We start from the raw sequence: 10001 nt of genomic DNA on the forward strand, positions 1-10001 counted from the left end.
GGGGAAAGGCGGTGCCCTCCGCTCCGCCGCGGTTCGGGGCCGAGGGAAAACCCCGCCGTGTCCCCGGGGCCGTCGCTGCGCCCTTTTGTCCGCGTTTGCCGTCGTCCCGTGCGAAATCCCGCCTTGACAGACGCTGGCTGTTCTGCGCTCCGTGTCCGTTGCCGCCTGGCTGCGCTCTCTGTTCGTGCTGCTGCTCCTATAGGCTGTAAGCTCTCTGGGCAGGGACGGCGTTCTGTATCTGTGAAGCACTGTATGCGTCGTGTGGTGTATAAAGCAGTACTGTAATCGCTGTAAAACCATTGCTCTGGGTCCCTTTCACTGTCTGAGTCACAACACTAGGCACATAAAGATGGAGTTCCTTCTGTCAGGATTCCTGCTAGTTTGTTTCTTTTCTTTTGGCGGAGTTGAAGGTTGCTGGGATTTGATACTCACCCAAACTGATAAAGTGATAGAACTGCTTATGTACTTCCCCCGTCCTAGTTTACCCATGAACTGGAGAGAGAAAAAACAAGAAGCCCCATCTGATCACTGGTTAGAGCTGCCAGTGGTAAGAGGTGCTGGGAGCTGCTGCCCATCTGACACCTGGTGTAAGCTGTAATTATTAAAATCCATGTGTGGCTCTCCCCGAGAGGTCTGCTCCCATCCTTGTGTAACAGTTACAATGTCGTCTATGTAACCTGCGTGACACACCAGCAAATGCACGTAAACTTTCCCTTTTTAAGAAGAGGAGGCTGAACATTTTTAGAAAGTTCCTGCCAGATGAAATATTGATGAGGTTCCTGATGTGCAGCCCATGGCCTCAGCTCAGCTTTCTGGCAGAGAATGCCCGTACTGAGGTGCTGCTCAGGTAGCAGCTGCCTGGAGTGTGACTGCAGAGGTCACAGCAGGGCTGGAGTTCAGGAGGAAGTGTCAGTAAACAAATATTACACAACACTCAATGCTGGAGTGATTAAATGTACAGATTGCATTGGTGCAGTCTTTGTAGCAGGTGCTTTTGCCTGTGGGTGCAGATGTTATCTCCGTAGCTGTGAGCAGAGGCCATTACTCCAGGTTTCTGCAGTACCCTGCACCTTTCCATGCTTACCCCAAGGGAAGGATGGAAACATCTTCCCAGGAGTTGGCAGGAGCAGGTGTTCCTCAGTCCTGCCCTGCATCACACCGATTCACTGTCAGTGCTGCAGACAGCCTGGCAAGAACCTACCTGCTCATTCTTGAACTCAGCTCTCACCGTTCTCTTCCTTTGAAAAGCCTGGTGATGTTTCTATGGACAGGACGGGGAGTTCAGATCAGTTAGAAACACTTAATACAGGATTATGTGTACGCAACAGCATTGTGTGCATGCAGCTCTGACATTGCATAGGGCATCTCCAAAGGCCTGAATAGAGTTAAATAACGGAGGTAGACAGTAATTATTTAAAACGCCTCGTTTCTCCCAGTTTGGTTGCAGCAATCTGTAGTAATTGGCTCAACAGTGCTATTTCAGAAACTTCCCTGGGGGAAGAAGAGTGAATGAGAGGAAAAACCTGGCTGTTCTTCTGCAGCTGATAATATTAAATGATGATTAAGAGGAGCGTTACATTTTGAACAGACTTTCTTTTGCATAACTGTTGTTATGTAAATGCAAAAATACCAGAGGCTTAAACAGCCTGAAGGTCCTGACAGTTAGTCCATGTCTGGAACATAATCAGGAAAATAATTCCATAGTTGCTCATTCCTAGCCTGTGGTCCTGTGAGCCACCAAAGCTGTTATTAGTGGAGCAGCAGGGCTATTTTGTATAGCAGAAGTTTTTTAATAACTGCTTTTTGTTTAAATTGCATATGGTTATATGTGTGTAAATACTAATTTAAACTGACACCAGGGATAACAGACCAGATATGGCTCATAATGCTAGTATGGTAGGGGATGGTAAATGTTCACAGTGAAGCATGTTTTATTTTCTGTGCTCTCAGCACTGCTGTGTGGGATGAGACACTGCAGTCCTAGGAGAGAGATGTAGCTGAAAGTGAGTATTTTGAGTGCTGGCCATAAGAACTCCCTGATGTACTGTTCTAGGTGTATCTGGGATAACTGGTGTTTTTCAGGACTTAGGTCTTATTTTGTATGTACTGGTTCAAGCCCATTTTATTGGCAGTTAACTTGTACTTTGAATAGGCCAAGTGGGTCTGGGATCTTTCCTGCCGTGACATGGATTTTTTGTCTGATTTTTCTAGTGTGGTTGCTGAGAAATGGCCAATGAGAATCACGGAAGCCCTGCGGAGGAGGCATCTCTAATGAGTCACTCACCTGGCACCTCCAACCAGAACCAGCCCAGCTCCCCCAAACCTATGCGACTGGTACAGGACCTCCCAGGTACTGATTCTGCTTCTGACAAAGCTCACCACAGGGTTCTGATGGGCCCCAGTAGCCAGGAAGGGAAGGTGGAATGGGGCTACTGAGAAAGTTGAGGAACGATGCTTGTTGAAGTGTGCACTGATGGTAATGGGGACCTGAATGGTAGAGCTTTCCAGTACTGATCTTATCCTGACTCTCTGACTGTGTGCTCAGATGAGCTGGTGCAGGCTGGCTGGGAGAAGTGCTGGAGCAAGAGGGAGAATCGTCCGTATTACTTCAATCGCTTCACCAACCAGTCCCTGTGGGAAATGCCTGTTCTGGGACAGCATGATGTCATTGTAAGTAAGCACGTATCTCAAGGGGCTGTGCTAACACTGGGATATTCTTATGGGACATGACATTGCCTGTGTGGGAGGGTCTTCTGTATCTGCAGAACTCCTCTTCCCATCCAGTGTGTGGCTGGGATCTGGTGAAACACAATGAAGTTCCTCATTCAGGTGCACTGCTTAAACAAACTTGCCATGGGGGAGCTGTGTTGCATTTTTCTCATCTAAGTCTCAAACTAACAGGCCAAATAAATGGTTCAGATACAAGTCTAGAAGATAAGTTTAGCTTTCTGCAGGTGTGTTAGTGTCATTACTTTTGTCCACTTGGGAGCTGGGGGTGGTGCAAAGGAAATTTAAAAGGACTTACTGCCTTTGGTACTCTGCAGTAGCAGCTGATGAACTAATGAGTACTGTTGTTTGGATGCTCTTAGTCAGACCCTCTGGGATTGAATGCAGCTCCTATGCCACTGGAAGGTGGAATGGTAGAGACCTCAGTGGAGAGCAAGCAAAGGAAGAGGAGATTCTCTGAGGAGGTTCCCTCAAGTGGCAACAGTGTGAAAAAGCCCAAGGTGAGTTGAGTGTTAAAATAGTCTTAAAGATGTCGTCAGAATTCAAACCTAGAGGGTCCAGAGCTTGGACCTATTTTTTTTTTTTTAAACTGTGCAAGATCAGTTCAAACAGCTCAAGTTCTAACGGCTCACACCAAAAATACAAAGGTGGAAGCATGCTCACATCCTGCCGATTTGCCATTTCTCTTACAGCCTTAGGTGGATCATGAGAGCTGAGAGAGAACAAATTATGACAGAAACGTGGTAGCTCACGTGTCCACATTAACTTAAGTGCAAACAAAACATGCTGTAGCGATTCAGTGGTTATCCTAAGTGAAGCTCTGGCACAGGGCTGTTAGCTATACTGTGATTCCTCCGTTCTGCCTTTCTCTGTGAGGGCAGTAATTCATCTTTTACTCTCTCAGTCGGATGTTCCGGGGACCCCAGCCACTCAACCAGTCCCCAGCTCTCCCAGTATTCCAGGATCCTCTGTTTTGAAGGCGTGGTGTGTTTCACCTGAAGATAAGCAGCAGGCAGCTCTTCTACGACCAACTGAGTGAGTTGTATCCACTTATTTCTGTTCTGGGGGGGATAGGGTAGATACAGCTGGTTTTCCAAGTGTCTTTGAAGAATAACCTGGGGGACATAGCAGGCTTGTCTGTCTTTGCAAGCAGTCTTTGATAGTTCAATTTTTTGGCTGGTAAAACAGCCCCAGGAGACATCTTTAAAAATGATATCCGCTAATTAGCTAATGATCCGATCGTCCTGATGACATTTCTTTCTGTCATAGAGTATACTGGGACCTGGATATTCAAACAAATGCAGTGATTAAGCAGAGGGCACCATCTGAAGTGCTTTCTCCACACCCTGAAGTAGAGCTGCTTCGATCCCAGCTCATTCTCAAGTTGCGGCAACATTATCGTGAGCTCTGCCAGCAGCGAGAAGGTAAGCTGCTCTTGTGCTCCCCTTTTTGTGTTCTCAATCCTGCAGTACTGCACTGTTCTTCCTTCTGGTTCTTGTCTCTCCTCCCTGTGGTTTCTTTACTTGATAATTATATTCTCATTAAGCTGACCTCCAATGTAATGATTCTTGTCCGAGCTTCTGGACGTCTCTTTGTCATGCAATTTCACCCTTTTTTTGTGCTTCTCCAGGGATTGATCCCCCAAGGGAGTCTTTTAACCGCTGGATGTTGGAGAGGAAGGTGGTGGATAAAGGGACAGATCCTCTTTTACCGAGTGACTGCGAGCCAGTAGTGTCTCCTTCCATGTTCAGAGAAATCATGAATGACATTCCCATCAGGTACTGTTGAAAAACAGGACAAATTTTGGACTTGTTTATGTCTTGGGCTAGTCCAGTGATTTACCTGCTTTAGTTTTCTGCTTTTGTGTTTTACTTTTGCTGATAAAGTGGTGAGGTGCTGGTGGTGTACAATTTTGGGAACTGGACCTGGCCTTCGTGGCAGCTGTGAAACTGATGCGTGTGAATTTATACTTACCTCAGGCTATCCAGAATTAAGTTCCGTGAAGAAGCCAAGAGACTGCTCTTCAAGTATGCTGAGGCTGCAAAACGGCTCATTGAATCCAGGTAGGAGTTCCTCTTGCAGTGCTGCCAGTTTCAGAAATGAGAAGGAGTTCATGGCAACTTTTAAGAGGAGCTATCATATCACTCTTTATTCAGTATTGGTCATCTTACTGAGGAGAAGCAAAGTTAGGAACACATGAGGGAAAAACAGTAGTTCTGGAGCTGTCTTTTAATGGTAATGTTATAGTGAAATCAAACACTGGGAAGCTGAATGCACGCGGAGACAAGCAAGAATCTGAAATTCTGAATATGGAATGCCTTTGTCATTTATCCCTCAGATAGTAGAAGAGTGCTTGGACACTCACTGATATTAAAGAAGAACAAACTTAAAATGGTATTTTATTTAGCCACGTGTATTTTTTCTGAAGAGCTCTGCCACAGGACAGAATTTAAACTGACACTTGTTAACAGGGCAGTTTTCTCAGAGTTGCAAGTTCCTGGCAATGGCTGCATTTGATAATGGGAGGCAAGATCAAAATGAGCCGTTCTCCTAATAGATAAACCCTTCATCTGCTTTTCCTGTCACAGGAGAGGACAGCAGACAGTTACACTGTGTTTTGGCGAGAGCATGGCAGTCTCATGTCATTAAAATGTCTGGAAGCACTTTGCACAGGATGCCTGGAGGGGAGTGACAGCTAGGGCCTTGAGGGGTCAGCACTGCTCCCCCGCTAACAAAAGACTGTTGTGGTGGTATGGAATATACTGCCCTGCAGCTGTGGGTTTAATCCCACTTGCCTGTTTTATGCAGGAGTGCATCACCAGACAGCAGGAAGGTGGTGAAATGGAATGTGGAGGACACCTTCAGCTGGCTGCGACGGGACCATTCTGCTTCTAAGGAGGACTACATGGTCAGTTGTGCAGCTGAGTGCAGTGGGGCTGTGAAAGGATGGGGTGTTCAGGGCCAGATAAAGATCCTTCCTCAAAAGGCTGTGATTGCATTTCCTCCGCTTTGTGAAATGGAAGCAACAAAGGTTCAGAGACTCTGCACACCTCTGGGGGTCAGGTGGTGGGCTGTGTGAGGGACTCTGGTTCTCTGATTCTGCAGGACCGCCTGGAGCACCTACGCAAGCAGTGTGGGCCCCACGTGTCTGCTGCAGCAAAGGACTCTGTTGAAGGCATCTGCAGTAAGATTTACTACATATCCCTTGAATATGTCAAGCGGATCCGGGAGAAGCATCTTGCCATCCTCAAAGAAAACAATATATCTGGTACAGTTAACCTTTTCCTTCTTCCTTGGTCTCTGCTTCTTTCATCGCTACCATTCTTTAGCCTTTTGGGTCCTAGCCCTCCTCAGACATTCTCCCTCCAGATTCCAGTGTCTGCCTTTTGCTGCTTGTTTTTGCTGCCTGTGTTTACACCCAGTGATGTGTTCATGATTCCTTCTGGCTGATCTTTAATTTTAGCTCTCTTTTTTTTTCTGCCTAAGCTGAGGGTAAGGTTCTGTCCAAGATAGGTGACCACAAAGTGGCAGAAAGGTTCCTTTGCCTCCTGCATTTAACAGCCTGGGAGTATTAGCTGGCTTTTGAATAACTTTGGAGCAAACTGAAATAACAGTGACAACAAGGAAATTGTTTTACTCACCCAGAGCATGCCTTATGGTGTTGGAATGGTTGCATGAAGTCTACAGGTTGACTGTGTTACAGTTGGAGAAGTACTGTGCTATGGTTCCTCTCCGTGCTCTGTCTGCGGGTGATGGAATTTTGGGAATCAGTTCTGAACTTAGATAGCTGCCTACATGATCTGTGAAGGACCACCCCTGTGGTTTGGAGAGATTACTTTGCTCTTCAGCCGTATTCCTGTCCGTGCACGTTCCGAGGTGGAAGGAAGATCTATCCCAGATGTCCCTGGATTCTAATGGGCTGCCTTGCTCTTTATTCTCCATAGCTGAGGTAGAAGCTCCTGAAGTCCAGGACAGGCTCGTGTACTGTTACCCAGTGAGACTGGCCATCCCCTCCCCACCACTCCCCAGTGTGGAAATGCACATGGAAAACAATGTGGCATGTGTGCGGTACAAGGGGGAGATGGTGAAAGTGAGCCGCAACTACTTCAGCAAGCTGGTAAGAGCTGACTGCCATGCCTGCATGACTGCTGTTGCAAATTGCTCTTTCACGAGAGCTTTCGTTTCTCCTTTTCCTCCAAGAAGGGGCCGTGCAGTGGGACAGAGCACTGACCTGGTGGAGGCTGTCTGGTGTTGCCCTAATAGTAGCACAAATCAGGACAGCTTCATTTTCCTTAGTCAGGGTCAGCCTTCTGCTGGGAGTTCTTAGGAGGTGTTGTGTGTATGCTTTGGTACGTGCTGTGCTGCAAGAATGGTTGTACTCACAAGAAGGCAGCCCTTGCTGAGAGAGACTTGCTGATCTGTTACACTCATTCATGCTAATGAATAACTTGCAGTTCATTCCCACAGTAAGAGCAGATGAGCTAAAAGGCCTTCATGCAGAACCCTGCCTGCTCCTTTTGTTCATCGGTGTTTCTTCTCATGTCACGATATGTTTGAGTTCTGGCTGCTTTGCCTTTGTTGATACTGTTTGTTTTTAATGGCTGGGCCTTCTCTTCCAGTGGCTTCTCTATCGGTACAGTTGCATTGATGACTCTGGCTTTGAAAAGTTCCTACCCAGGGTTTGGTGCCTTCTCCGTCGATACCAGGTACTTCTTGTTGCTGTTGTGCATCAAAAAACCTGGGGAACTGAACTTACTGTCATTGCTCTGGGAGGTCCACAGCTCTCGGAGCCTGGTGCAAAATAGGGGCTTTAAGTGAGTCAGTGGTGGGGATAAATTGTGATGAAGAGCTTTCAGTAGTTATTGACATTTTTGTGAAGCCTAACTGAAGGTTCCTGGGGAATATATGTAAAAATTGACAGTTTGACAGGACCTGAGCTGGAGAAAGTATCTAAAGAGTGTTCCTAGGTACATTCAGGGGACCTACATGAATTTGAGAGATTTGAGAGAGGACGAGGGGGCCCTGCATACCTAGACGAGCGAGTGTGTGGACATGTAGGCCTTGGTCCATATTCTGTGAAGGGAGCAGCAGGAAGAGCAAGTGCAGGCACCACTCACCGGGGTTTGCTCTCCTCAGATGATGTTCGGTGTGGGTCTGTATGAAGGAACTGGCCTGCAGGGGGCACTTCCCGTGCACGTCTTTGAAGCCCTCCACAAGCTCTTTGGAGTGAGTTTTGAATGCTTTGCCTCGCCACTGAATTGCTATTTTAAACAGTACTGTTCGGCCTTCTTGGATACAGACGGGTATTTTGGATCCAGGGGGTGAGTCTTCTGTTCTGGTGCCCTTTGCCATGTGTCTGTGTGGGTGCGTGCACGTGTGCAGAGCAGTGATTCAGGACAGGCTGACGTGTTGGCAGCTCATGGCAGTAGCTGAGCAGAAGGATGTGTGCTTCAGGCCCACTGAAAGCAATGAGTGGACACAGATTGGCCGTGAAGCATCCAGCAGTGTGCCATTAGTCCAGCCAGAGCTGTCTGATGCGGTTTATAGGTCTGTCAGTGTTTGCCCTTGTTCTGAGGAAAGGAGGAACGAGGCCCTCAAGCAGTCAGCTTGCATCAGCAGTCAGCCTTCAGTGACCACAGATGGAGTGTGTCCCAGTGATCGTTTCTGCTATGGAGAAGTGGCAGGCCCTGTACTGCTGAGAATTCAGTCCTTCTGAGCATGAGTGTCTTCTGTGAGGAAATGAATGTTTTTTAAGGTCCAGCAGTCAGATGTCTAGCCTCCCTGATAGTGATCTTTTTTCCTCTAGCCCGTGCCTGGATTTTTTCCCTATAAGTGGGTCTTTTGAGGCAAATCCTCCGTTCTGTGAGGAGCTGATGGATGCCATGGTCTCTCACTTTGAGGTATGTTCACTCCTGTGTTGTTCTGAATGGAGCAGTGTGGTCGTCTGCTCCCCACTGCTCTTATATGCTCATAACAAGGCTGTCATTCAAAAAGTAGAGGGTAATCACTGCTGCTGTACTGCTCTGGAAGCAGAACTGTTTCCTTTTCATAGAAGGCAGTAAGTGTGTCATTGCTCAGCCAAGATTAAGATTGTTTTCTTTTTGGACTAGAAACTGCTGGAGAGCTCCAGTGAGCCCCTGTCCTTTATTGTCTTCATCCCTGAGTGGAGGGACCCTCCCACACCCGCCCTGACCCGCATGGAGCAGAGCAAGTTCAAGAGGCACCAGCTCATCCTGTCAGCCTTCGATCACGAATACCGCAGCGGGTCTCAGCATGTCTGCAAAAAGTAGGCGTTCCCTGTGGGTCCTTCCAGGGTGCCTTTCTGATGAGCTGCCTCTTAGGGAAGCTGTGTGACTGAGATATCTTATCCCGAGTGGAAATCGATGGAAGGAAGGGAAAAGGAAAGATTGTGCAGCGTGAAATCGTCCTGGGTTTTTAAGAAGTGTTGTAGAATCCACAGTGTTGTGGATTTTCACATTCATTTAATGACTGCTGAGGTATTTCACTAATTAAAAGATTTGAGTGACATATTTCTTGGGTACAAGTCCAGTATGAACTGTTTATCTCATGTAGTGCTGTGGTGATGCTCTGTGTCCCTCTGCCAGCTCTATCATTTGGCAAGCCACAGCTGAGCAGCGTTTCCTGGGCTGCCAAATGCCAGAGTGGCTCAGCAATTTCGTATTGTTCAGAAGGAAGGCACTCTCCTTCCTCTTTTCCACATAATAATGAGTGAAAAGGGCAGAGAGGAATACTTGTCCTAAAACCTACATGCGGGAAGAGGAAGAGCAGGTGGCAGGGAAGGAATTTGCCTGTAGTAGTGTGACTTACTGGCAGGCGGGCTGCCGGGAGATGCTGAGTGCCTGCTGTCTTTCCTTGCAGGGAGGAGATGTACTACAAGGCTGTGCACAACACCGCCGTCCTCTTCCTGCAGAACAGCGCAGGCTTTGCCAAGTGGGAGCCCACGCCAGAGCGGCTGCAGGAACTCGTTGCGGCCTACAAGCATTCAGGCCGGACCCTCAGCTCCTCGTCGTCCTCCTCCTCCTCGTCCACCTCCTCCACAGACAAGGAGCGAGAGCTGGGCCGCGAGCAAAGCAGCAGCCGGGAGCCCAATGCTAACTGAGGCGCAGAGGTGAGAGGCAGCAGGGGAGGTGCCGGCGGCCCCGAGGAGGCTCGCCGGGCGGGCGGAGAGACTGCTGGCTGTGCAGCACCGGCCCGGGGAACTCTTGCCCAGCAGCTCACGGCACCAGCCTTCCCCTGCGAACCGCACGCCGCCC

The 10001-nt window shown here is 48.2% G+C and overlaps 1 protein-coding gene across 1 annotated transcript; it reads left to right on the forward strand.

The window, feature by feature from the left end:
- The first annotated feature begins 6 nt into the window (after positions 1-6).
- On the forward strand, positions 7-9995 carry PCIF1 (PDX1 C-terminal inhibiting factor 1). The gene is made up of 16 exons (XM_010722582.1): positions 7-205; positions 2212-2350; positions 2546-2670; positions 3090-3227; positions 3632-3762; positions 3997-4151; positions 4358-4505; positions 4707-4790; positions 5536-5635; positions 5833-5995; positions 6672-6844; positions 7347-7433; positions 7864-8048; positions 8534-8627; positions 8838-9013; positions 9607-9995. The coding sequence occupies exons 2-16, from the start codon at positions 2227-2229 to the stop codon at positions 9845-9847; spliced, it is 2124 nt and encodes a 707-aa protein (XP_010720884.1). The 5' UTR covers positions 7-205; positions 2212-2226; the 3' UTR covers positions 9848-9995.
- The last annotated feature ends 6 nt before the right edge of the window (positions 9996-10001 follow it).

This window comes from Meleagris gallopavo, chromosome 22 (assembly GCF_000146605.3).
Source record: "Meleagris gallopavo isolate NT-WF06-2002-E0010 breed Aviagen turkey brand Nicholas breeding stock chromosome 22, Turkey_5.1, whole genome shotgun sequence".
In the NCBI taxonomy this organism is placed as follows: domain Eukaryota; kingdom Metazoa; phylum Chordata; class Aves; order Galliformes; family Phasianidae; genus Meleagris; species Meleagris gallopavo.

What these genes read in the sequence shown, in the direction of transcription:
- PCIF1 (XM_010722582.1), top strand. Translation starts at nt 2,227, where the DNA reads ATGGCCAATGAGAATCACGGAAGCCCTGCGGAGGAGGCATCTCTAATG. An exon ending in ACTGGTACAGGACCTCCCAG is followed by an intron (nt 2,351 to 2,545) that starts GTACTGATTCTG and finishes CTGTGTGCTCAG; the next exon opens with ATGAGCTGGTGCAGGCTGGC. An exon ending in GCTCTGCCAGCAGCGAGAAG is followed by an intron (nt 4,152 to 4,357) that starts GTAAGCTGCTCT and finishes GTGCTTCTCCAG; the next exon opens with GGATTGATCCCCCAAGGGAG.